General features: G+C 41.2%; 3 protein-coding genes across 10 annotated transcripts; 2 read left to right on the top strand and 1 right to left on the bottom strand.

Annotated features, from left to right (window-relative positions):
• Nucleotides 1-114: 114 nt before the first annotated feature.
• Nucleotides 115-15,358, top strand: RB195_009801 (uncharacterized protein; the record flags this gene model as incomplete). 4 transcript variants are annotated; one of them, XM_064190511.1, is made up of 11 exons in its annotated part: nt 4,074-4,106; nt 4,154-4,236; nt 6,378-6,445; nt 10,652-10,809; nt 13,632-13,760; nt 13,821-13,919; nt 14,007-14,125; nt 14,223-14,313; nt 14,372-14,559; nt 15,169-15,273; nt 15,334-15,358. In XM_064190511.1, the coding sequence occupies 11 exons, from the start codon at nt 4,074-4,076 to the stop codon at nt 15,356-15,358; spliced, it is 1,098 nt and encodes a 365-aa protein (XP_064048094.1). The 4 variants fall into 4 exon arrangements, with proteins under 4 accessions (XP_013299923.2, XP_013299924.2, XP_064048094.1 ...); XM_064190512.1 differs by lacking the exons at nt 4,074-4,106; nt 4,154-4,236 and adding exons at nt 4,573-4,669; nt 6,296-6,326; XM_013444470.2 differs by lacking the exons at nt 4,074-4,106; nt 4,154-4,236; nt 15,334-15,358 and adding exons at nt 398-548; nt 2,851-2,917 and having other exon boundaries at nt 15,169-15,277.
• Nucleotides 15,359-17,184: 1,826 nt separating this feature from the next.
• Nucleotides 17,185-27,007, bottom strand: RB195_009802 (uncharacterized protein; the record flags this gene model as incomplete). 3 transcript variants are annotated; one of them, XM_064190514.1, is made up of 17 exons in its annotated part: nt 17,185-17,328; nt 17,470-17,538; nt 17,670-17,775; nt 17,832-17,923; nt 17,997-18,167; nt 18,367-18,518; nt 18,897-19,002; nt 19,215-19,349; nt 19,423-19,509; nt 19,583-19,687; nt 19,746-19,872; nt 19,936-20,045; nt 23,614-23,731; nt 24,788-24,935; nt 25,021-25,153; nt 26,020-26,133; nt 26,876-27,007. In XM_064190514.1, the coding sequence occupies 17 exons, from the start codon at nt 27,005-27,007 to the stop codon at nt 17,185-17,187; spliced, it is 2,049 nt and encodes a 682-aa protein (XP_064048096.1). The 3 variants fall into 3 exon arrangements, with proteins under 3 accessions (XP_064048096.1, XP_013299925.2, XP_064048099.1); XM_013444471.2 differs by lacking the exons at nt 23,614-23,731; nt 24,788-24,935; nt 25,021-25,153; nt 26,020-26,133; nt 26,876-27,007; XM_064190513.1 differs by lacking the exons at nt 17,185-17,328; nt 17,470-17,538; nt 17,670-17,775; ... (7 more) ...; nt 19,746-19,872; nt 19,936-20,045 and having other exon boundaries at nt 23,593-23,731.
• Nucleotides 20,254-23,445, top strand: RB195_009803 (uncharacterized protein; the record flags this gene model as incomplete). 3 transcript variants are annotated; one of them, XM_064190515.1, is made up of 8 exons in its annotated part: nt 20,254-20,284; nt 20,365-20,439; nt 21,091-21,204; nt 21,262-21,326; nt 21,929-22,031; nt 22,088-22,252; nt 23,158-23,261; nt 23,344-23,445. In XM_064190515.1, 8 exons carry the CDS (start codon nt 20,254-20,256, stop codon nt 23,443-23,445), a joined length of 759 nt encoding a protein of 252 aa, XP_064048097.1. The 3 variants fall into 3 exon arrangements, with proteins under 3 accessions (XP_064048097.1, XP_064048098.1, XP_013299926.2); XM_064190516.1 differs by lacking the exon at nt 22,088-22,252; XM_013444472.2 differs by lacking the exons at nt 20,254-20,284; nt 20,365-20,439; nt 21,091-21,204; nt 21,262-21,326 and adding an exon at nt 21,653-21,691.
• Nucleotides 27,008-27,438: the final 431 nt, after the last annotated feature.

Consider the following 27,438-nt stretch of genomic DNA (forward strand, 5'->3'; position numbering starts at 1 on the left):
TTTCGTCGCAGAAATGAAGGAATTACTTCGAAAGACTCCCGACCACAGAAATATAAGAAAGGGCAAATTAACAACATCGTGGGATAAATAAAATCCTCAAGTGACTGAGAGCGAATGACTCGACGCCTTGTTCAGAGAATCAGAGACGACTGTACACACAACAAATCAGACGCACGCGTTCTACTAGGGCAAGCTGTTGGGCGAAACTCTTTCGTTGTTGTTGTTTGTGTTGAAACTGCATCATTCGTGTGGCTGTTTTAGTTCCGAGTTGGACTGTTGTATAAACACTCCATGTGTGATTCTTTTTTATCTATTCAAGTTCTCTGCTTACCCCATTTGTGTCTAATTGAGGTCGGCTTTCCAAGGTCTTCTTTCCAGGCCGGGACTCCCAGATGACATGACATCCGCGCAAGAAGTGTTCCACACAACGGTTTCACACCGTCCAATATGCTTCTGGACAGCTTCAGATGTAGACGATTGGCTTCGCAGGAGACGTCCCAAGCTTGCCCTTAAGTACTCTCTATATTTCCTAAGGCATAATGTTACAGGTAGAATTTAGGAGTATTTCGAGTAGAATTTTTTAAAAGTTGTTCCTTTCCTGGGATTTATACCGCTAGCACCATTGCGGATTCGTTGCCGATTTAAACTCCTGCGGTTGTTGCAGTCGATGCAAGACTGAGTAAAATTTCTCCTCGGAATCTACACGTAAGAAAAGGAAAATAGAATTCTTTAAATATAAGGGAAAGATTGGAGAGAATGTGCGAAGCAATCTGACAATTTGTTATTGCTGTGTTCGATTCCACTTTTCACTTTTTCGAACCATACGTTCTATACGTTGCAGCGCCTATAGTCCATCCACTTTTGATCTTCCCTTATAGTCGCCGCCATCTCTAAATCCCGGATATGTACTATCACCTGGGTACACCGCACGCGGTCGCGTCGCGCCATCCCTGGCTCGGTCACACAGTAATGTGGTGCTAAATCGCTAGCTGCAAGTAGGTGCTTTAAAGGCATCACCCCCCGAATCTGAGGTGGTACAGGTGGAGTATTTTTTATACGCGACAGTAGATTATGGAGAGAGGTGATTCCGTCCATTTCTTCCTAATCGCCGTAAAAAAACGGGCCGGAAGATACGGCTTCAGGCGTTCCGGCGCACTATTTTCTACAGGGAGCTCGACTGGAGCGCGCCAGCCTTGTGCGGCGCCGCATCTTCCGGGCCGTTTTTTACGGCAACTAGGAAGAAATGGACGGAATCACCCTCCTCTCCATGGTCTCCCATCCCGTACACGAATACTCCACCTGAAATCCGTACCACCTCAGATTCGTGGAGTGATGCCTTTAAGCGTGTTTTGGGCTGTTACGTCGGTTAATTAAGTTCAATTGGAAGTTTTTGTTCCAGTTAGTTGTATTTGTGAATGTATTGCTATGCACCCCTTTAGATAACTGATACCTAAAACTTAAGCGTTAATTTTAGAGGACCTATGACATGCAGGCTAAAGTTAGTAAGAAAAAAATTAAGACAGTGCTGCAAATACTACTATCTGAATTTCACTAAACCCTTTGAACAAGCTTACCAAAAGTGGATAACTAAGTCATATCATGTAGTATTGTAGCGAAAAAAAAAACCCCAATTTCTTCTCATGCAGCAGCTTTTACTCACATATTGATTTGTCTTCCCACGGTTATGACCCTGAGCAGAGCCTTTGGATTAAGTGGGGTAGCCTTTGTGAAAGGCTGTTGGGTTACGAAATTCCCAAGAAATGGGATACTTCGAGGCTCTATCTTCTATTCTTCTCTTTAGCCTACATGACATGGATCATAGCAGAGTCATACTGACTTTGCTATTCACTTACAGTGATTGCCCGTCGGTTAATAAACTATTGCTTCTTCTTGAAAATAGAAAATTGACACCGTACTTAACTGGCAAATGGCAAAGTCATTTGTGACTTAAGAACGGTTCTTGTGACCTGTGAACGTTTTTGCACTCAAAAGTTTAGTTTAATTATAATGAATCAATTAACCAGTCGCAAATCAATCATGAATGGTTATAACAATAATAGTAATAAAGTTTGCTACGTGTTTACGTTTGCAAACGTCGTTAGTATCTAGTTTACATAATCTGTGAAGAGTTAATGAATAGTAGTAATAACATAGAAGTAGATATTCTTATTATCTTTGTGCTAACACCACTTGAAGAGCCACTTGAAGTAAACCTCGTGGTGGAAATAGTGGCTGGAACCGAGATGGGATATCGCGAACTGCAGCAATGAACGGTGTTGGCAGGGGTCCTCACTCGATTCTTCCTCCTCAGGATTAGGTTAGTATCGAGTGAGGACCCCTGCCAACACCGTTCATTGCTGCAGTTCGCGATAGTCCCATCTCGATTCCAGCCACTATTTTCACCACCCATTTCCATTTTTAGATTTTTCACGATCTAAAAATGAATAGTCGTGTCTCCGTCTGAAGTCCCCATCTATTTTTTGGTGAACAGAGAATTTAAGGCTGTAGAGAGGAACAACAAACTAAGAAAAGCCGTACCGTGAAGCCGAAAAACGTGTGGAAATGTTCGTTATTTCCAATTATTTGCTCATTTTTCCACATATCTGACAAGGTTAGAACAGATATAATCCTTTCTTTCGCACCATTTCTCATCCTACGACGATATCACTGGTTCTAGACTGGGTAATTCCTAATATAGTGATCCTTGAATCTTTTCAAGTTGTCAAATAAATTAGAAGTATACGATGAGTTACCAACAACAACAGTAAATATGGAGTAAAATTCAAAACGTTGGGGTTAATATAATGTTTCACAAGTGTTTCTATGGAAATCACAAAATACTGGCTTTAGGTCGAGTTCTTGTCGATATAACAGACGGGGATCTTGAAGAAATTGGAATTAGTTCATATGACGAAAGGTGGGTTTCATTTTTCACCCTTATCAAAGTTGTTCAAGTCCTTTGAAGGTTTTGTCTTTATTCTTCTTTAATATTTACTTTTTAGTCTTTGTTGTACATACTAGTTATACACCTATTAAAAATGGAGCGAAGTGGTAGGGGATTATGCTGCAGAAACTTAATAAAGACCGTCCCAAAGGTTAAGTGAGAGGAGCTGTAACATTTTGTCTCAATTGACTAGTAACAAAGCGTGCGCATAGGTTGCTGGACTGTCATTGATAAAGGATGCTTGACATACATGTCGAATGGGGATGAGTTTTTCCTTATCGTGCTAATTCTAGGAAACACAGGTGTGTATACCACATTCCCCTACACCATCTGGTAGTCATCTCAGTTCACCTGTTTCATAAGCAGCTCTGATTAACTTCACTGATCGATCAACTTTCAAGGAATTGGTTTTTTTTTTAATGATGAGAACCTGTTCCAGAAAAAAGTGTTGAAGTATTCCTAACATTGGGCATCGAAGCTTTCGTAGCTATGGGCTGTTGGTAATACAACACGAGTATGCGTTCAGCTTAAAACAGCATGACTACACCATCATCACATCTTGTGAGCGAGAATAGCTCATCGATCAATCTCTACTTGTGTGCAGCTGTCTTGAACGAAGAACGAAAACAGCTGATCCTTGGCTCTGCTCCTTCACAAATCACTTGTAGTGTCCTTCTCCTTTTTGCTGTCCCTTTTTGAGGGGACGCAGACGAAGGATTCTATCGATTCATGGGGGGAATGGTTTTGATGCACGTGATAATAAACATTCACACGCATCCGCCGAAGGGCTTCAACAGGAATGATGGAACACGATAACGATGACTCTATTTTCAAAATTCTAGCTTATTAAAACGTGGACCTGCACTTAGGTTTGGGTTTAGTTTAGGTGCTGTCCTCCTAAAACGTAATTTCTGCAGGACTCTCTACAATGCGGATATTTAATTATTATTTCAGGCAGGACCTACTCCTTGAGATCCGCAAGGAGAAATTGTACAGTGATCTGGATGAGTTGTCAAAGCTTAAATCACAAAATCTCAGAGAATGATTCAAGGTATTGGTATTGGAACTATTTTGTATAAAAAGAAATAAACTATTCTTCAGGATTGTTTCTATTTGACTATTTACGAGTATGTCAAGCATTTTTCCTATTTATTCAGCTGCTGTATGTGTTTTTAATGTTGATGATGTCGGAGTATCTCATTTTTCTAGGTTGATTTGCTAAGTAAAATAGGAAATGTTTTGATTGTTCACCGAGCGGCGGCCACGCAAGGCGCGTTCTCAGCGTCCACAAAGTTTGTTGTTGGCTTGTCATTGCGCCCTTTCCGTGTCCGGTTTGACTCCGTATTTGTTGCAAGAGAGTGCGTGTGGTTCGTTCAGAGCGGCATAATTTATGGTGCAGTAGTCCGTTTTGCATTTGCAGCAATTTTCAACCCACGCGCAGATTCTAGCAAGATGCAGAGGTCACAGATTTCTGTCTGTGTAGAGCGTTCAAGTGTTGAACAATTGTAGACCTTTCGACGGCCAATTCATTATTTTGATTCAGAAGCCTTCCTAACCATATATCTCGCACCTCTTCATCGCGGGACATCAGTATGGGGCTGTGAGCGGTTCTCGAGTGTGACGCGGTCATGTTTGAAGAAAGAGTTTGTGCTGCCACTATTGAGCAGAACCGTCGCGGGTTCAAGACAGTGGGAGCCTCTTTATTGTTCTACCACCCGATCGACGGTACGATGATCGATAGGGCGCGCCGGCGGTAGCGAATTAAATTTTGCTACTTTACGCCTATGAAATGAACAAAATCATACAAAATCCCAGAGGAAGAGTTCGGAAGAGCTTGACCGCACCAGAACCTGTGGGCTGCCGTCACTGACCGAGACTGGAGGCGGACCAGTGTCCGTCTTCGGACCGTAGCGTAAACTTTCAACGGCAATTGTATCTACTAACGTGCTATTTCACCAATGGTTTATAGGAGGAATTATTGATTAAGAATTTGTCCTTTAGAGCTTTGGACTCTGAATTATGGATATCGACCGTTCCTTCCTTAAATTTCAGGATTTTTCCTTCCTGAAGCTCTAAATTTGTTTAGCAAATGCGAGTTCAATGGGTGATCGAATCCTCACATAAAATCCTAATCCTCACATAAACGTAATTGGCAGTTGAGCCAGAATTAAGTGAAAGAAAGAAGGGATCACAAATTTCTGCTTTAGAGAAATCAGAGACGCGGTGGAACTAGTCTCATCTCCAATGTTTTTATTCACGGCTGCGTTGAAAATTAAACCATAGAGTCGTGTCAAAGCGACGTGAAAAACGGTGCAGCTGCGTAAACGGATGCGCTCGAAGCGGCGCGGTGGAGAGAACTGTTGTGATCGAGGTGGGACCATCGTAAACTGCAGCAGTGAATGGTGGTAGCAAGGGTCCTCAGTCGATCCTAACTACTACGCTCCACCGCTCCAGGCGCTATCGCTTGCTTAACTGCAGAGTGCTTCATGTCGTTTTGAATCCACTGCAGCTTGGTTAAGTAAAATCGCCAAGTTACAGTAAACTGTCAGGATCCATTGATTACGAGATAGTTTCTAATAATCAGGTAAGGTAAAATATTTCGAACGCTTTTTCGCTTTATTTCGATAACGAAATTAAAACTATTAAGAAGATCCGATTTAGATCAAATATGCACCGTTTCGTTCTCTCAACTTAACTAACCAGCTTTAAGTACTAACTAGCATAACTTTTATCCATTCTGATGGTAATTTCATAATTCCACGATTGAAGAAGTCCTTTTGACTTTGAACTTTGAAGACCACTTTTGAACCATTAAGAAAATTTTGGAAATGGTTGAAAAAGTGATAGTTGCTTGGTGCCACATCTGCCTATATGACGGTTGCGGTAGAATCAACCATCCAAGTTCATGGAGCTTCTAACGCGTCGTTAAAGATGTGTGCAGCCTGGCGTTACCTTGATGGAACACAACATCTTTCCTATTGACCAATTCTCTAGTGAATCATATGCTTCATTCTGGTCAGTTTTTGAAAGTAGAGGTCCAAATTGAGTGTTTGACAATGTGGAATGAGCTCATAGTAGACCTCGATCTTTTTCGGTTGTTGTTCTCGTAATGTCACCTTGAGATCGCTGCATGGTATGACCCGATGAGATGTTTACATAGTCAGATATGGTTCACTAAAGATATCTAGCGAAAAAACTCAGAACTTTCCATTTCCCATACTAGCATAGTATCGGTTGTCTAATGAGCCATGTCGATGTCAGTTGCTGATTTCGAAATTCCAGGCCACTCGTCGTATTTTGTGCAACTGTTGTTCTGTTTTATTCCTTTCCCTGAGGAGTGACCAATTCGAGTTTGTAATCTGAAAGTGTTCTTCAAGATTGCGTGCGTCCTTCTACGCTTTAATGAATTGTACAGTAATCGCTACCATTTCAGCTGTGGAATTCACAACCTGCAGCTCTGCAAGATGGGTAAAAAACGTTACACCAAGACTGCTATTTCAGGTAAGCTCTATAATATCCTCATTATTTCTGACTCTAAATTGCATGTGAATATGTTGTCTCCTCCTTGCTCCTATCATGCCTTCCGCTCTTTCTCACGTACTACGGCTTTCACGATTTAAAGGCATCACACCACGAATCTGAGGTGGTACGGATTTCAGGTGAAGTATTCATAAACGGCATAGTAGATTATGGGGAGGAGGGTGATTCCGTCCATTTCTTCCTAGTTGCCGTAAAAAAACGGTCCGGAAGATGTGGCGCGTGCACAAGGCTGGCGCGCTCCAGCAGAACTCGTTGTAGAAAGTAGCGCGCCAGAACACTCGAAGCCGTATCTTCGTTTTTTACGGCAGCTAGGAAGAAATGGACGGAATCACATTCTCTCCATAATCTACGATCCCGTATACGAATACTCCACCTGAAATCCGTACCACCTCAGATTCGTGGGGTGATGCCTTTAATGCAATGCCTCCTCTACTTCGCACACGGGCTTAACGCAGATGGAACGCAGTGCAAGAAACGAGCGGAACTTATTGCAAGCGTTGTATATGCCAATGATAAGCGCCGCAACGTAGACATAAAGTTTTGAACTCGTGGTCTCGCTAGAGTTTTTAGTGGCATTATTCGGCGAAAGGTGAGTTGAGGGAGGCACTCCAAAAGTGCTCCAACCGACTACTGATTAGAGCACAAAAGTCGTACTTAACTCTCAAATGCCGATTGCGGAGAAACCATCTCTGGGGTCTTTTTTTTTTGTTGGAAGCACTACATGAAATGGCTTAGCTATTCACATCCAGTAGGCCTGTTTGGAGAGTTTAGTAAAGTTAGAGCATTAGTAGTTCTAGCTCTATCTTATTTTTTCTTAGTTATGCAAATGGCGAACATAAATGTCTGAGCGAGGTGGAGGCTCATTAGGAAGGATCTCGTTCCTAATATCAGAACAGATGTGTTGCACGGGAGAAAGGTTTAATTATCGGGAATCAGGGCAGAGAAAACAGAGCTTATAGATGATACAGACGCCAGTTATCCGAAAATACGCTTTTCACTGATTCTCTGACATTGGGCAGTATTGTGGCGTTATTTTGCGCTATTGTTCCTTAATATGGAGACAACATTTCAGGAGGTGACATATAAGCTATGAAAAATAGCAATAATCTATTTGAAATTAATTGTTAATATTTGATTTGAAACCCTCCACCTCCTCTTCGCTAACACCAAGCTTTCTTTTCGCCGCTCTATCCTACTCTTTGCATTTGCTTTCTTTTTCTTCTGCTAGTTTGGAAAGGGTTGTTTGTTGTACTGATAACAAATGTCAACCGTGCAAAACCGTATATTTCTATAGTAATGCCGTGAAGTCGCCCTACCGAGCTATAGCTACCCGCTCGCGGTGATCCCTTCTCTACTCAATTTAAACATTTGAGTGTAAGCCCTTAGCGAGTTATACAACTTGCACAGTTGCAGTGGGCGCAAAATGTTTTGTCAGTGTCGGTGTTGCGTTGCGGATTGAGGAAGAAGAAAGGGATCGTGATTCATGAAGGGAAGGAGCGCACGTTGCAGCAGACGTGAGCGCTCATCCGACTGAAGATAATTTGTACTTGTGAAATTCTCCCAAACAATTGTGTTGTGTTGATTTAACACTTTTCACAAAGAATAGTCGTTTCCTTTGAACCACTTAGAGGGTGCCCCAAGGAAACGTAAAGTTCTCAGTGTAGTAGTGGCAACGTTAAGAGTCGGTATAATAGGGTCAAAATGATTTGAACCATAGCGCAGCTGCGTGAGCGGCTGCGCTCTAAGTGGTGTGGCGGAGCGTAACTGTTGGAATCTGGGAGCGACCCTTGCTTTCACAATTCCTGGCTGTGGCGATGATCCAGCCTCGATTCCAACCGGTATCACCACAGGGCCGCAGCCGCTTACGCAACTGCACCGTATTTCTTATCGTTTTGAAACTACTATAGACAGGTGGGAGTGACATCATTTAGTATACAACTAATTGTCATTTGCTAATCATGGACCAGTGAATCGGTTCGCAACGTGCGTTTCCTGTGATGTTGCTTTACAAAAGTGGCGATAATGCGACTGTTGCTCAGCTAGAATTTGGACGTCGTCACAATTTAGGACGTCGTACTCGCGTTCCAACTTGCCACACTATCATTATATGGGTTTTAAAGAAACTTGAGAAGACAGGTTCAGCTCTAATGGGGAAGATCCAGTATGTAAAAGTTATGAGAAAATTTAGCTGTTGAGCAGCAGCCACCCTAACTCCTTTTTTGTGAAATGATTTCACAGAAAATGCACGTTGTGAACCTATCAGTTTGTCCGTGATTAGTAAATGGTAATTAGTTGTTCACTGAAGGATACCACTCCCATCTGTCTACCAACTCCTCAGGTTTGCCACTACTACATTCAAAATTTGTCCTTTTTTGCATCACTGTATTGCTGTCAGTTGAAACTGAGGCGCAAACGACTGATATAGTCCGAAATGTCGTCACCGCTTCCGGAGAAGATGGGAGGTACAAGGATGTGCAGTTGGGTATTGGTTCGAAAGTTTTAAGCCGGAGAGCCGTATCTTAAATAGGACGGAACAACCAGGATGTTCAGTCGACAACGAACTACGGAAGGTGCTAGGTGAAGCAGGTCCACGCACAACGGTTCGCTAGTTTGTAGAAGAAGAGAATAAGTAACGATATATTTCTCTTCCGATGTGGTTTGAAGCGTTTTTTTAAAGGCAGCATACCAAGAATCTTAACTTGTATGGATTTCTCATGGGAAGCTTCTATACAGGGTCGCAGATTGCGGAAAACCAGGTGGTTCCGCTCATCTCTCCGTATTCGCCGTAAAAAACGGCTCCGTAGTCGCTGTTTTTTTTTATATGACGGCTTGCATTGCTATGCCCCACCTTTGTCCACTCTCCGCATCAACAACTTTACCACCGAGAAAACGTGTACATAAAGGCGCGTTCTAACGCACCTCGTAGGAACTAAGGCGATTCCAATGCCGTTTCTTACGATGATCATGAGCGGAACCGTGTGGTTTTCCGCAATCTACTTCCCTATTCAGAAGGTTTATATAAGAAGATTTATAGATTTATGGTACACAGCCTTTAAACTGCGAGTCTGACGAAAATTAGATGCTATACGGCAATCGGCTCAGTGCTTGGACCTGAAGAACGCACGTGATCTGCAATATAACTCCACAACCATCAAACTTCACCAAAAAAGAACGGTTTGATCAAGACCAGCTGATCTGATAGAGCACAGCTATTGAGTCCGAAGTAATCTTGTCGCAGAAGAGAAGTACTCAGCAAATCGACGAAACACGAAAGAATTTCTCTTTTGTGTTCTCATATTGGTCGGAACGGTCCAACCTCCCTCGATCAGACCCAAGCTTCTCATGCACCTATTTCCAAATGTCAAACATCACGATAACTTCTTGCAGAAGCTGCGCACCATGAATTATGGCCGAACTGACGTCAAGTAATTTCGCAAAAATCAATAATTAACTCCAGATTTGAATTTGATTTGAAAAGTCTGCCCCACGTTAGAATAATTAGGGAAAAAGGATAAAGGCGTTAATCAATCCGCTTGGGATGCGCCCCCACGTTCATTTCAATTCGTTTGTTTGAGGTTCACGAACGTGTAACTGGCCTATACAATGACTTGCGGTAGCTAGCCGATGTGTCAAGTCAGTGTTTTTATCCTCCCAGACAAGTCTGGTATCAATTTATCGAGCCCGGAGGGATGAAAGGCTTGGTGAGCACTAGGACGGATTCGAACCTCTGATCGATCGTGCAGGAAGCGGAACCTCTAGCCGCTACACCACACCCGCCCTTCGTTGGAATAATAATACTAATAATACTAATAATACTGTCCTAATACTGATCTGATATTTCTAATTTTTATTAATAGGCTTTATACTGAGCCGTAATTTTGTGTCTAAAAAATACAGTGGAAGTCAACACCTTCATCCTTGACACTTATACACAGCGCAAATAACCAAAATTTTATGAGCTGGTAAGAGTTTCGATTCATAATGCAAAGTACGGAGTAACTGTGTTAAGGTAGTGCAGTGGTACAAAGCGAGGTTCATATTCTTGATGGGAACCTCAGAAACAAAAATACCGTTTGAGTGGAAAAATTCTGCCCTAAGATTTTGATGTACAACAAATGTAAATGCCTCATAATGTTTGTTTTTTGTTTTTATTCTTGTCTGTTTAAGGGCACTGGGCTCAGAGATTTCGACGTATGCGTGTGTATAATCCACGAGCGACTTTCGAACAGGCGCAGATGATTTCAAAACTTTTTGAAGAAAGTAAGAAATCAAGCAGGAATTCTAGTAAACAATCTCAGAAGGCGGACGTTGTTGAGAATAGAAAGGTATGCTAATTTCCCCCTTTTTGTATCACATAGGTAATCTTCGTGAATATTTTTATACGTTAAGTCAGTGGTAAGATCTTCGTATTATGATTACCCATGGCACATCTTCATTCCGTCTAGCTCCAAGCCTCAGCCGCGGCATGAAATTGGCTTCAGCCTTTCGTTCTTTTCATGCGCAGCTTCGTAGTTTGTAATAAATTAATGCAATTATTTCAAAATTTTGAGGTTTTGACGAGTTGAGATGAAAACGCTGAGATCTTGGTCAAACAAACATCTTAATTCCTTGTCGATTGACAATGTGAAGCAAGAACCAGATTGTTAACAGTCTTCATTACGGCTAACATTTCGGCGTTGCTGCCTTCGTCAGAGCCTGGAAAGTCAGAATATTTGCAGCATATCCTCTCAAACCACTCATTTAGAACACGTCGTCAATCCCAAAGACATTACACCTGGAACCAGGAATCAAAAGAGCCCAAATCGTTGTGCTTGCCTCAATAGCCGCATTGTCGTGATGTTAGCACATGTACGCTTGGTGGAAGCGTCGCTCCGCTGATACTAATTAGGATGCGACCCCCATATAACCCCCGCAGATCGAAATCCGCAAAAGTCTTGAGCTAACCCGTTGGTCACGGTTACGCACTCTTCCTTTATATTCATTTTTTGACCTTTTGCGTTTATCCAAACCCTGGAAATACTTCGGTTCAATGGTGAATAAAAGACACAATGCTTCCGAAAACCTAGTAATGAAAACATTTTGGTTTATTGTCTTTCCGGTCACCCTTGATAAATTAAGAAATGAGTCATTGCAAAAATGTTTAAAACAGCCATAAGGGTGATATCTGATACCTAAGGAGCGGATCAATGCGGTTAACCTAGCGGAACGGATCGCGAATTCTAACGATAACATTGCTAATGTGCGCGTAGGCAGGTCTTATTGCGCAGCGAGAATATACTTCAGTGAATGACTCGAATAAGATCAATTTCTATTTGCCTTTCAAAATCGACGACATGTGGTGAGCGATGCATGCTAATCTGGTAAAGAGAGGTCTCGAGGACTATGTGAGGATTGTGGAAGTACCTCCAACTAATCTCAAGAAGCAGTTAGTTCGAAATAGAATATACGATCGCTTCTGCTTAATTCCAGACTCTGTAATATGCCCATTCGGCAAGGAACGCGATTGCATGTACTCTGGTGTGGTTTATCGAATTTCGCACAAAACACGTGGATAGCAATGCATCGGCAAAACAAGGGGACCATTTTGTACCTGTGTTAGAGAATATCTAAATGGGATGAAACACTCGAATGCAGCAGCCCCTCTTGGAGGTCATCGCAGATATGAAAATGCTCCCTTCTGCATAGCTGCCACGAGCCTGTCGTACGAACCTGAACTTCTGACTCGCAAATCTCTAGAGGCATTTTGGATAAACGCAAAAGGTCCAAAAATGAAGAGTGCGTAACCGTGACCAACAAGTTGGCTAAAGGCCTTTGCGGGTTTTCATCTACGTGGTCATTTGCGGGTTGCATCCTAATTAGTATTAGGGGAGCGATTCCATCATGCAGAGGTCTGCTGACATCACGGCAACGCGGTTGCTGAAGTAAGCACAACGATTTGTGCTCTTTTGGTTTTTTGTTCGGGGTGTACTATCTTCGGGAATGATGACTTGTTCAGGATGAAACATTTGAGAGTGTTGCAAATGTTCTGACTTTCCAGACTCTGACGAAGGCGACAACGCCGAAATGTTGGCCGTAATAAGGACTGTTAACGGTCTTGGCTCTTGTGTCACATTGCTAATCGACAAGTTGCAGTTATTGTGCCAAGATTCAAGGAAGGTCGAATATTTGCGTTTTCATTTGTCTGCGGATTGTACTAGCCAAATTGTTGAAGAGCTAGTTTCGAGTATTCTTCCTTAATTGAAACTACTTTTGATTACTAATGCTAGTGATTTCCGAACACTAAACTGCCGTCTCTTTTTTGTTTATCCGAAAGAAAAAAAAACTCACGGTGGACACTGATGTTCAATTTTTTGAAATGTCTCAATCCTAATGATTGTAGGATGAAAGCAACCACAGTTCAGATCAAGACAAGATTCTCTATGGTGAAAGGAGGGAATTTAATGGAGAAAAAAGACATCTCGCTCTTAGCTATGTTTTGCGGTGACGGTAAGCTCAACTGAGAAGAATTTCGCATATCCTCTAGTTTCACTACGATTACTAAGAAGAGATGCAATGTGCAACAATAGATAAAAACTTAAAATGGTTCAAATTAGTGAAAAGCAAAAGGCTACTCTGCGCACACTGTTGCTGCATCTATTTTCGAACATCATTTAGAGCACACTCTTTTGTTCAATTAGGTGATTTCTTTTGAATTTATTCATGGTTCAGGTACGTGACACCAGAGGGAAACCAGAACAACAATAGAATGTCAGATTTGTTTCCTTCCAAAAATAATATGAATTACACGAGAGCTTATTCATTTGGATTGCGTTACAAGTAGGACACACATCTAGATATTAACAAATGTGAAATGTGAAGTTTCTCTAGCTAGGAAGGTAAAGTGGTTTTAGCTAGTATCTACCACGCTGAAAAACTTTATATTCTTAACAAAATACAGAAGATATAGTTTATAAACGACAGTTCCGGGATACGGTAAGATACGTAATGTCCGGAACGTAGAATTTCTTTTTTTTTCTTTTCTTTTTCTGACAGAGTTTTATCATGTCTGTTGAAGTACTCTTACATTTTTTAAATTCCAAACGCGAAAATCAGAATCCTTAGAGGCACGGTAGTTTCAGGTTGGTGTTCATACTAAGGTTGTTTTCAGGTCCTCACTCTTGTTGATCTCCCTGATGATGTCCTTCTTAAGATATTCAAATACGTCTCCACTCCAACACCAAATGATCCCCATTTGAGAAGATATTTGTATGGTGGTCTCAATAAACTCGCTGTAAAAGTGAATATTCGACCGTTGCTTACTCCTGGATGGTTTTCGCTCTTGACCCTATTATTTTAGGCACTTTATCGTTTGCGTCCCGTCTGCAAAAGATTCTGCGATATTTTCTATAAATATCATACCTCCCTTCCCAAGCCATCAATAGGATTGCGGTTGCAGGTGAATTCCTGGATTTTATCCAACTTATTACTGTAATTTGTACGTCGATGCCTCATTTTGTTTGGTACGTTTAAATTTGCGAATTAGGCGGCGGTCAACCGTGACCGAACTTATGGAGGAGCTGTAGTTGCTTATATTTATGGAGATTGTGGAAAGAGGTATTTTTCCAAGTTCGTGTACATCAGTGATGTCCCTGCTGCCATATTGTAAGTTCCTTCCGAGGGTTTTTTCTCTTGCATTTGTTACCAATTTTCCTATTGGTTCTTTTGACCTATTCTGATTTTGTAGTCTTAGTTAATTCAGTCCTGGGCAAATCTGCACTTTTCTTGTCATTAAAAGCATTGTAATTACTGACGATCTCATGGATATGTTACTGACTTTGGATCTTTCCAAGGTTAGTTTGTCATGCTTAGTGCAACTCTTCAATCTTCCCTAATCAATGTTATTTTTAGGTGGAAGAGTTATTTTGGCATGACATTCGTGGCTCACGCGTAACAAACCTCGTTGAGAGAATGCAAGCACTTTTGCGCAAAATGACGTCGTTGTGTTGTGCAGAATTCTATGCAACAGATGATTTCTTTGATCCGACAACAATGTTTCCGAACACCGATCGATACTGGACTGAACTTGGGTTGGAAAAGTAAGTTTATTCGTTTTTTGTACTGCCGTTTCACGCCCTTTAAAGGCATCACCCCACGAATCTGGGGCTTACGGTGGGATATGCCTATACGGGAGTCGTAGATTATGGGGAGGAGGGTGATTCCGTCCATTTCTTCCTAATTGCCGTAAAAAACGGTCCGGAAGATGCGGCGCGTGCACAAGACTGGCGCGCTCCAGCAGAACTCGTTGTAGAAAACAGCGCCCCGGAACATTCGAAGCCGCTTTTTCCGGGCCGTTTTTTACGGCAACTAGGAAGAAATGGACGGAAGCACACTCCTCCCCATAATCTACAACCCTGTATAGGCATAACCCACCTGAAACCCGCCCCACCCCAGATTTCGCAGACTCGTGGGGTGATGCCTTTAAACATACTCCATCTACAATAGCAGTCGAAAGTGCGAGCTCGAGCGGGCGGGTGACAGTTCTGAGGGAGACTGAGTGCGTGACAAGCAGAGAAAGAGCTCGCGTTGCGGCAATGCCATAAATTCTTCCGCTTAGATTTATGCAATTGCGGTAGTGTAGTGCTCAGTTCATGAAACTTATTCGAGGAAGCGTAAATTTTTCAGTGAATATAATAAAAATTGTTTAGATTGGATGAAAAAACACTTAAGCGCGAAGAAGTACGTGCGAAGTATCGGCGCCTCGAGAAATGGGCCGTGCTTCGGGCAGAACGCTCGCAACGCAGACGTAGCCAGTAGGTGGAACTTATTAGGCTGCAGCACTTATGTCTTCTCCAACCTTCTCACTTGCACAGACGTCACAACTGTTTCTTGATGTAAATTCAACACAGCTGGTATCTTGGATCCTCACTTCAACTGCATATTTCCACCGCCTTAATTCATGCCAGTCATCTTCACTGCTTATTTACACCTTCTGTAGTTTTTTTTCCTAGCTCTACATACATACGTGTGTGTAAAGATGTATATGTATGTAAAGATGTATATGTATGTAAAGATATGTACAGAAATTTTCTTTCAATTTTATCTGAAGAATTTGACACTGTTCAGAGAGTAAGGCGAGTTATACTGATTCAGTATTTCACTGATATTTGTGGACTCTTTTCTTAATTGGATATGTTTTAATAAAGAAACAGAAAATTATTGTGAGTTGTTCGACTGGGTTACCTTCCCCTTTACACTGTTGCGATCATTGATACAAACGTTGATACATTGTCTACGTTTGTGTGGGGCTGAATTAAAAAGAAGTACTAGTTTCTCGTCGTTTCCATATAAAAGAATTTCAATTTTTATCGGTATAGAAAGAATTGAACAGCTTGCTGTTTTTATTGCTTCACTTTTCTTGTTTCCACCGATGTAATTTAAACCCAGCATAACACAAATCTAAAGTGGTGAGGGGATCGCAAGCCATGCAGCATACTACGAATCTGAAGTGGTTACACTCATCTCTCCCTGATCATAGTAATAAACGGAGTGGGAACCACTTTGTGACCGACAGATCTCGGATGCGGTGCGTGCACAAGGGTGGCGCGTTGCAACTGAAAATTGTCGTAAAACACCCGTTTCTTACGATGATCTGGGAGAGATGAGCGGAGCCACTCCGCATCTACAAGCGTTTTCCCGCGGATTCCTTCACCACGTCGGATTCGTGGTACTGCATTCCTTTGAAGAAGTGAAGCACGACGCCGCCAAAAGAGCGAAGTAGGGTGGAAATTTATAAAACTGGCAAGACCTTGTAGAACTCTTTAATAACGGTTGTGACAATTCGTATGTTTGCGAGACGGCAGTATATACGATTTTGACGTGCTGAAGAACCCATAGCGAAAGCGTAGTAGTAGATTGCGGAGCTCAGCGTAGTTCCTTTTCCTATTCGTCGTAAAAACCGGCGTGGAAGATGCCAGTTGTTGCCGTTTCGGCTGCAACGCGCCACCCTTGTGCATGCGCCGTATCCACATGCGCGGTAGAAGACAAATGATGTCTTATCACTAGATTATTCAAGTGAAACCCATGAGTAGATTGTTGAGGTGACCGGGACGTGTACATTTGTTCTAACATTGGGGACTAAAGCGGTTGACACTCCTTTTTTTACGATGATTAAGTGAAGATGAGCGGGACCACGCTGAGTTCAGCTATCCACTACCCGAAATCTACGCTTTCGCTTTCGGAATACGCAGCACGCGAAAATTGTGATATGCTGCCTTTGAATAGTGTGATGCTCATACTACTAATAAAAAACCCCGCGCCTGGGTACACTTTATTTTCCCACTTGTTTCAGGTGGCCAATTCTACAAGGCAGGACACATTGAGCAGGTTTTTTTTGCGGTTTTAAGTAAATATTTATTATTTAATAATGAGCTTTGGCACGTGATTTGGTACATGGGATGGTGAAAAGTATAGTCAGAACCTTCTGCGTGCGCCACTTATCGCAGCATCCTAATTGATGCAAAAGTGTCTCAATCTTTTTCATCTGCATTTTCTCCTATGATCTGGCCGTAGAATTCCTAAGATATCTTACTGTTTGACAATTTTTATTGAATGCTAAACATACTGAAAGTGCAATAGTCACAATCTTAATATTGAGCATTATCATGATATCAATGATGTAAGGCATCCGTTATTTATTTTTTCAACAAAAACAAAGTTTTCCACTACAATTCTCTGTTTTCATCGTATATCCTATTCATAATCTCCTTGTATTTTTGTCGCAGTTGAGGTCGCTTTGCTTTCAGCGTCGGTGTTAGCAGATTATTCTCTATACTAAACGGCTCCGCTTCGAGGTACACTCGTTTAACCTGCAACGATATCTTGATCAGTTACGATATGAGCTATCTGTGCAATCCACCCAGTGTTTTTTTCCTGTTTCATGATACCAAAACATCGTTTTTTTTTCTTTTAAATGATTTGCTTTGGAGTTTTCTGTGTTTTGCACCAACCTGCTCAATAGAATTAAGCTTATTTTCTTTGCCGATTAGATGTAGTTGTGAGAGTACATATTCCTGTGCCTAAAAGAATATATTTCAGACTCCGCCCTTTCTATAGTGTGCACTATTGCGGATGCTTAGTACTGGCTGGAGTTATCTGTGGGACTTAATTAATTCTTTCAGTGTTTCACTGTCTATTTTTTAGCACGTACCTTTTTATCCATATATATTTCTTTTAATGATCGCGCTGGAACCCCATGCTCTTTGTTCCAGTCTTCCATCACTTTCGGTTCCGGAACTACAACGGCGATAAGCCATCTGCAATTTGTACTGTTCCGTCTATAGCTTCTAGAGATCACACCGTTCAAACGCACCGTTCTAAGCTGTTACCGTCAACAAAAACTTGCTGTACGACAGGACTACTAATGTAGACGTTCTCGATTTTCTCTGGTGCTACGTATTCACCCTAAAGTACTGCCGCTAAGTAATACATTTCCTTCTGTAGTTACGTTATTGCAAAAGATGTGGCAGTTCTTCACCTGCGCCAACTTGAATATGTGCTTTTTTCGATCAATTATTTTGATCGTCCCGTCTGGCAGAAACTCTCCAACATCCCCAGTATGAAGAAAACCTTGTTCATCGAAGAGCTCTGCTGTCTTCTCAGCATCTTTATAGTAGCCTTTGGTAACACTTGGACCGCTAATCATAATCTGAACATTTCTTGTTTAATATTACCATGTTGTAAGCACAAATAACCAAAGTATGAATTTTTAATTTCGAGATCTACTTTTGGCGGGAACTTGACGACTATGTATAATCTGACTGCTACCTCCAACCTACAGACACATTTGATCAACTGTAGATCAACTTCTCTTGGAAGAACATATCTCTGAGGACTTAACAACCTACTTCTCCTTTTCCGTCGCTTGCGTAATAGTTCAGTTCCGGTACATCAGCCAGTTTCACTTTGCAGCATGGCGCAACGCCTCCGCAATGCCCACCGGTCCAATCCCCAGGCCAGGTAACTGTAGCCATGGCAGTACACTCTGTCTGGCCGTAGGCTGAAAGTTTTGTAGCATTCAGTTTCTAGGTTCTCGGAAGATTTTGGAAGCTATAGTACAGGAGAGGAATTCCCGACAGCCCAGATTATCCAAAATTTTCCAGTTGTAGAAGTTCCCAGGGAATCTGGTAGCGTTTGACATGTAGCGAACAAATGGATCCCACACTTTTTCTATGGCAACTAAGATGAAAAGTGCATATCTTGCTTCAGAAAACTATCCAAAAAGTTAGGCTCTAAAGCAGCCACTGTAACTATTCGTGATGCGCTGTCTTCAATTGATTACAGCAGCTGCTTTAACGAGGTAGATCTCCTAACGATGATTTCCCTCACTCCAACCTAAGGATCTAAATATGTCGAAGGATCATGGATAAGACCTCACCTTCCAATATCGTTGCTCCAAGTGCAATTCTGCAGGTCTGTAATACCTCAGCAGAGATCGGAGCTGATCCTGTGGCCATTAGTTGGACTTGACCACCCAGCTGTTCCTGCAACGGTAGCTAATTTCCATGAAATAATGGGAGTTGTGTATAACAGCTTGACAGTGTAATAGCAAATTATTTACTAGGTAGCTGCCCTGCGCTCCCTACACAGTTGACTGGCAAATGGCACCTGCACATTTGACTGGCAAATTTCAACCGCTCCACATTGGTGATTGATTTTTTTTTATTGAGATGCTTTATTAGTTATTAGGACTTACCTGAATTCTGTTGAAAACCATTCTATCCCAGACGCTCTCCTTCGTTGTGATTCCTTTTTTCAACATGGCGAGTTTCTTCGCGTATGCAATTTTATAGATCATTTTTGTGATGAAACTGCCATTTTGAACACGGCTCTGAAATGAGACACTTATACTCCTGTACCGATACGCTTGCAGCAACCTCCTAAGGTCATTAAATGAGTCCTACCTGGATAGCACCATAGAGTCTATTTAATAGGCGGGGTACTACTGGAAACGCTGTTGGTCGAAGGGCTGCGATGTCTTCAAGGAGATGCTGGAGCAAACCTTTACGTCCTTAGCCTCTACACAGTTTTTGAAAAGAAAACGTGACAATACGCTAATTTTACCGGAATACTGCCACTGAAGTAGCCAATGCGTGCTCCATACATAAGGATCGTCCAGTGAGTTACCTGCTCCATCATGTGCGACAAAGGTAGATAAGAAATAACCACCTAAATCCGACAAGACTACTGTGACTATGGGCGTTCTCGTAGAATCTGTTGTTGCTACCGATTTTGTGCTTAAGATATCTGGTTCGAATTTGTTTATCATGTATGCCCAACCATTCATGTTCGCCAATACATTTCCATGAGTGATCATAACGCCCTTAGGTGTACCAGTAGTTCCAGAGGTATAACTGAAACGCGATTAAATGTTTATAAGGTAAAACTTAAATAAAAAGTGAAGTATGTATGGGTACCAGATGATGTACATATCATCTCTTTTGGGAAGGTGTTGTGGTTGAGGATTTTTTGATCCTAAATCGATGACGTCGCTCAGAGACAAGAGTCTGATCCCAGATGATCTCATCTGAAAAGAAATTATTTTTTTTTAGTAACAAGAACGTGATTGCGATTTTGCGAACACCTACATTTTTGAGTCCTACTGGCTTTGGACTCTCGAAATCCTGGTCAAATGAGCAGGAGCTCTTTTTACTCTTTTGACTTTTGATTATTTTGTTATGTAACCTTCTATCGTTGCTCCTTTTTCACGTCTTGTGCAGAATCTGTGTTTGAGAATGAATTTTGCCAATTTTAGTCCTAATTTCAGTATTTTCTTCTTGGAACAGCGTAATAACGCTCGTTGCAATCACCTGTAACCATTTCGTCTACATATGGAATTGATCCAGAATGTTTTATCCTTCTCAATCAATATATCACTGTTGACTACGTGAACAATAGCTTCTTCATCTTTGACGAGCAAGGTCTGTCAATTTTTTTAAGGACTTGAAATCCGATAGTTGTCCTCGAAGATTTCACGTCCTGTCAAAAAAATAGTATATTTATTTATTTATTTATATGTGTTTCCCTCGTTTCGTAATGCTTTCTTACTTCATATCGAAGAGAAGGTTCTCAAGAATGTTTGGCATTGGGTTCTTAGCATCATTAGGCAGATTTTGGGACGCAACTATCAAGGCGATATAACAAAACAATCTCCTACTATTCTTTGTATCAATTGTATCAGGTATCAGAGACACCAGAAGTGTCAGTTTATCTAAAGGGATAGCTCCTTACACCTTTAAGAATAACGAAACGAAATCTCATGATGATTTCATTGCTTCAGGGGTGTTAAGAGTTGCTTTATCGGGTGACTTTATCACTAGCCCACTTTACGATTCATTGCTTCGTCAATACCAGAGGTGTAAAGAGTTGTCTCGGTGGCTAAACTGATTTCTCGTGACCTTTTAAACTCTCTGGTGTCTTGGTTTGTACGCCATAGCAGTTTAGATTTTTCTGGTTGTTATTACTACTACTTTAAAAGATAAAAGGGGAGTGGTGAGGTGTTTTTAGGCACAAGTATTTAGATTGGCTACTACCAGATTGAAACTCATCAGGTTCCATCAGCTAATTTGTAGATATACTGCGTCTTCGAAACGACTGGAGAATAATTGCACAAACAGGTTCGAGTGCACAAGATCAATTGCCTTATTTTCTGTCTCCGGAGCAAGTGGCAGTTCTTGTTCTCTATGGTGAATAGGCAAAATTATCCCTCTCCAGTCATTCATGTCGTGTGGATTTTTTCTTAGGAGCTGCTCGTGTACGAGTGTCAGTGAAGAATGCCCTGAGGTTGCAGCAGAACGCGGTTCTTGAGGTCAGTAAAATGCACCCTTATTAGTTCTCAAATTGTTGTTAGCTAACCTCCTCTCTTGGAGCAGCCTTTTATAAGGATTACACTTTGACTAACGTGTTGACGTCTCATAAATCTTAGTTCTCTCTACTGTGTAATGTATTAAAATCAATATGTATTTTAATAACGGTCTATCAGATGTTCGGTCATCACAGAGAAAGTTCTAAACATTTTGTTTCTCAATGTCTATGTCGTTCATGGGTGATCATTTACCATTAGTATTCAATTAGTATTACTTATTGATTACTTCATTTAGTTCTTTTAGTATTCAAGAAAGGGGAAAAAGTAATATGCAAAAAGAAGAGATTCCAATAGAGCACTTTGTAACTGTAAGCGCAAGCAATAACCAAAACATGTAAACAATTAATTAACTCTATGCGTAGCTCCGAATTTGCAGAAAATCCACCCAATGATTCATGCGCTACTGCGACTCATGCGTTGTTTACGTTTCACATTGCCTTAGCATCTCAGTTTGGTTATTCTTTGGAAATTTGTTTTCGAACAAGCAAAGCTGGTATATTTTAGCACGTTGGAATGTTTTGCTCACTTAATTTAATTTTTTTTAGAAGGAATTCAATTCGGGCGTTAATAACGATGAAGAGTGCTCTTCAGAGAGGAACGATGATATGATGTCCAAAAATGATTCAAGGTTCATTGCATTCAAGAAAAGTAAGTTTTCTCCTTTTTTAGATGATAAATACTATGCAGGATATGTACATGAGCAGTTGATCCAAACGAGGAGCAACACTGCTGGCTAAACGAATTCGAGGTACCAATGCCATGCACCCGTGATCACCGTGCTAGAAATATTGTGTTCCACGACTTGTGGCGTAAAGGATATTACCTAACTAGCGGAGAGCAGTATGGTTGTGCATATCTAGTCTATGAAGGTATTATGAGGATCGGCCTTTTCTGTCACTTTCGCATTTGTTAGTAATAGCTTACACCTCGCAGGTGGGGGGCGCTCGTTAGGTACCCGCAGCCGCCGCGACAGCCGATCATTAGGGAAAACGACTGGTAACGACGATCGTTAATTGCGCTGCGCAGCGTCAGCAGAGCACTGCGCTGCGTTTGCCTCATGCTCTGCCCATCACATCCTTCATTCATCGACTCTCATCGTCTAATGAGGTGCGAAACATGCCTCGCAGGTGCACGCTATTTCTGCTCCGTATGGAGTATCGATCGTTTACGTATAAAGATATATCGAAGGACTGCACACGAGATACCAGAAACAGGAAATAATTTTACGTTTTATTTGCGTAAAGCAAAAAAAAAGTCGAAATTTCACAAACTAATGCAGTATCTTACAAGGATTTAATAGTCTGTATAAATACAAATCTACATCCATATCTTCTATACACTTTTTTCAGTCACACTTCTACATCCTTCAAAAACCAGGTTCTAGGTTCTACACCTTTTCACTTTTATTTTGGAACGTTTTCAATTTTCAGCTAGCTATGTTTGCATTTGCTTTACAAAAACAAATTTTCAAAAAAAAAAGCTTTACAAATTTTCTACGTTTTTGTTTCATTTTTAGCATTTTCATTTTCTACGTTTTCTTCCACTTTCTACGTTGCTACGTTGTTGCCTTTTTGTTCTTTGAACCTTCGTAGAAGGCAACTCTATCACGTAATTGCAATACAAGCATTGCTCATGACCTCAGGGTGATGGATGGGCGTGGCTTAGTGATCACAGGTAGCCCAAGATATACCTGCTCTGGCCTACCCCTTCTGCAGACACTTATCCGGCTGCAGATAATCGGCTGCGGGTACCTAACGATACGCACCCCTCGCAGGTATCCCTGGAGAAGTACATGCGAAATACTTGCTCGATTTTGTGATGGACGACGAGGAAGCATCAATGATCAACATTATTTCTTTGGTTCGAGTCGCAACACAGGTAGCACATCTTGTACTCCATTCATACATTCACTTTGATGATTTTGTTGTAGAAACGTGCTAAAACCTAATCACCCATTCAGGTGAAAAAGGAGCTTCTACTGGCGGTGGTCGCATCTGACAGTAGTCATCCTCACTACATCAGTTTCAACAGATTCAGACCTTATTCGAAAGAGTATGAGTAATTGTGCTTTTTTTCTGTTTGCCTGCTTGGTCGTTTCCTTTTTCTTCTGCTGTCTCAACCTGTCAATTGGTTTTCTGATCGTATACAAAGCATCTCATCTATCTTTTTTTCTGGAAGGAGGGGGCCTTTTTTGGCTGGAGAGGAAATCTTAAACAAGTGGTAGGCGCACCTCTTCGACTTCACTGACGTCGTGTTTTTCCACCATCACTATGGTTTTTAGTGCAACCATAGCGTTCTTCTTTGACGCTAAGCTCCGTGCCTTTGTCATTTTATCGACGATTACGACACTGAAACGATTTATATTTATGGTATTGTCTACTTCTTTTTAATACTGTGAATGTGAATGAATTGTGAATGGATGCTTTCCTGGCAAATAAATTATTGTCCCTGGCTTGCGAATCTGCATTTGGCCTTGATGATTAGATTAGATGTGAACAAAATGCAAAGATAGCCCCAAATGCTAGAATGTTTCTAAAATTTTCCAGTCAAATAGTCGTTCCACCTTTTTGAAAGTCGTGTAGATCTCAACAGCAGGGTGATAGTAACTATTATTTTCTTGTGCTAACTTCCTTTTTCTTAGGCAAGACGGTTACTAAAGTTATTAAGCTGCAAGTTCCGCGGTAACATAAACTGTTCGCTCGATGTTATGGACGAAAACTGATGTGGAAAGTATTACGACGAAAAAACGAAATATCGAAATTCAAGAAAAAATGAGAAATCAAAGTGTTGATAGCATGACATTCCATTTTTGTGAAGTAAATATAAGTACACTAGGAATACCTGAACTTATTTTGTGAATGAATATAGGACAGCGCTAGTTAGGCGCAAGGGAAGGGCAGAGAGACTCTTTATGCGAATGTGCTAAATATGAAGTTGAGCCATAAAACTCGCCAAGACATGCAAAAAGGAATAGAATTTTCAGTTTGGGAAAACATTTTTTCTTTGGTTTTGGAACAAAAAATTGTAACTTTGGTAACCAAGGAAGGAAAGAAGGAATTGAAAGCGAAAGATTAGAAGATTAGTGTAGCGTAAGGAAAAAATTATGGAATTGTAAAGGGCGTGTGTAGAAGAAAGAAGTAGAGAACCTAATAGAAATAAATAGTTTAATGTTGTCATTGGAACTGAGAGAACTGAGGAATGCCGGCGGTAGAAATTCTACCTGTTCGTTTTTACCGCTCCGAAACCTCATTTGAAAGGGATTTTTGAGCAAAAAATGACTAAACTCTGTTAAGATGTTTTGTTGAACAGAAATGCCGTCCAGACGCATTTGAACTCTCCATGATGGTGACACTTCGAGCAATTAACTCTTAAGTTTCGAGATTCGGGCGACTTCGGAAACCCACCTGATATCAGCCGCTGAGACGATGAACGCGGCAGCGTCTGCGCCTAACGTGTCGTATAGGGGAACCACCACTATGGACTGCTGTATGCAGGCCAAAGCGCAAATAAGCCATTCAGGTCGATTTTGTGAATAAATGCCGATTCGATCACCTGCATTGAAGGTATAGATATGTGATTGAAGGGGAACTTTCGAGCACGGTAGCAACGTACTCGAAAGGGGTTACCACTAACTAACCTGGCTTCAATTCAAAATCTCCGATCAATGCAGACGCGACATTTTGGGAATCGTGCAGAATCTCCGAGTACTTCCAGAAACGATATTTTCCATCAGATGCGCGCGTTCCGACGCAGAGCCCATCATTACTTTCCTGTGAGCTCATAAATACAAGACTTTCTAAGACTGGGTGAAAATTATAATATGTCATACAATAATTGATGTGCTTCTTTTCAACACCAAACAGAAATCTGTGGATGCCCACAAAATTTGATGGATCATTGGAATTTTTACCTAATCACTTCTTCAGAATTTTCCATTACTTCGGAGTAACTTCGCGTTTCTGCAGTAGCAGTAGCAACTGTAGGGGAAATTCACTGTGTTCAAACGAACGCTTTCTATTCTTATTCTATCGTGATGAAGTTTGAGAGCAGGTTGCGCCTTTTATGAGTTCTGCACCATAGGTCTGATTCTTCAGTAGAAAAAAACATCTCTTTTGCTGAATCCATCACATCAATTTAATTTTAAGAAAGCCAGTCGATTGTTTTCTACACGAGTTCCTACAGGAACCCGATGAAAATGACATATTCTTTTGCATATTTTTGAAAACTGAAGGAAGTTCAATAACAATATCGAACTCCTTTCTTTCCAAAATGTCAGCGGTCGACTTTTCAACTCAATTAGGAGTTTTCATTTCTTCTTTCGGACAATCTGCATTGGATTGCTCTCTTAAACGTCTTTTAGAGGACGAACTCGTGTTATCCGCGTTCCTCAGTCGGATCAAAATTCATTTAATTTTGATATAGAAGTAGTGACCCCAAATAAAATCATTCTTTAACAGTTAAGAAAGGCTGAAGAGCAAAGAAACGAATGATTTATTTCAGGACATTCTAAAGAAGCATCAGCGAAGTGACATCGTTTTTCTGACTTTCCGTGTGAGCCCACTGTGAAGCGCTCACTTTGTATTACAAATGGAAACATATTTAGTACTAATTTGTGATGGAAGTAGGATGGTTTCACCTTCATTCCTCGATTGAAAGCATCCCAAAGCGTGTCGATACCCGGGTAGAGATCCATAATTACATTTTCGTCTTCATCAGTGAGCAGGCCAGATTTGTATACTCCAGATTCACCCTAAAACTGTGATTTATTTCTTTTGAGAAAATAATCTTTTTTTCTTTGATAATCCATAATAAAATGTATTTGTCGTTTACTAATGATTTCAGTCTGAACGTCCCGCTAAAGCCAGACTTCAGACGTTTCGTGATGTTCGCTTCGGTCGCCTTTAGTGATCAATGAAAATTAATAATAGTGGCTTTTTCTGTAAAGTAAGAACTGTGTTTTTCTGACTTTCCTTTTTGTATGAAATTAGACGAAGGATTTCATAGTTTTATTATGAAACGGTTGCAACGCCTCATCCAACTTTTGCGCCAAACTACTCGACCACGGCATACCAATTCCGTTGGACCCGTCTTACCTCATTTTACCGCTTCTTGACGCCAGCACACCAACTCCATGCCATGGGACCCATCTCGCCCCATTTTACCGTTTTTCAATGCCGGCACTCCAAGCCGACTCTCGCTCCAAGCTTTAAAACTGGGTGAATTGGGACCCAATCCACCCAGTTTTAAAGCTATCTGGCGCCGGCTCGCCATTTCGACGCCGTGGAACCTCCCTCCCTCTCTTCTTCGATTCACGTGACACACACACAGACATAACACACGCGCATTAAACAGAAACACTCTTCTCAGTGCCGTGGTTCAGATCTACCTTATATGATTGGTTTCTAAATTGTAGGAGGTTTCAGATTAAACTTAACTTAAGAGGAGAAAAAATACGAAATTGAAAGACGAATATAAGAAAAAGTTAACGGTACCTTGACAGGAAGAGATTGCTTGTCTCTAGAGACATTCGGTGGTAGTTTGATCGCTTTTCTGGATCTGTTGCGAAGGAACAAGAAAAATGCTGAACACAGTAAAGCAATAGCACCAGGAAAAAATGCCCACATCACTAGAAACAGAACTATTTTCAATATTTGCTTTTCAAAATTACACTATTTGACTAACTGGTTCGTTGAGAGCGGCAATAATGAATAAGAAAAATACTCATTTTGAGATATGATAGAGAATGAACTGAACCAATGATGGTTCCTCTTCGGAGGTGGGATCACTTGGCACAATTGATCTGCGGCATGAAAAAACTTGACTGTTGGAACATGGTACCGCGATCAGATATCGTGAATCTCAGATTCGGAAGAAAGTCGTCGTCATTGAAGTATAAACGGTATTAAGTGATGACAAATGAGAATTGTATTTTTTTCCTTCATCGTTCAATCGTAGCGTTCCGAAACATTATGCTTACCAGGACCTGTGCTGATACTTTATGTATGCCCAGGAGATGAGTTGAATCCATTTTATTAGCAGAACTATCTATTTTTAT

The sequence above is a fragment of the Necator americanus genome, chromosome III, assembly GCF_031761385.1.
Source record: "Necator americanus strain Aroian chromosome III, whole genome shotgun sequence".
Taxonomy (NCBI): domain Eukaryota; kingdom Metazoa; phylum Nematoda; class Chromadorea; order Rhabditida; family Ancylostomatidae; genus Necator; species Necator americanus.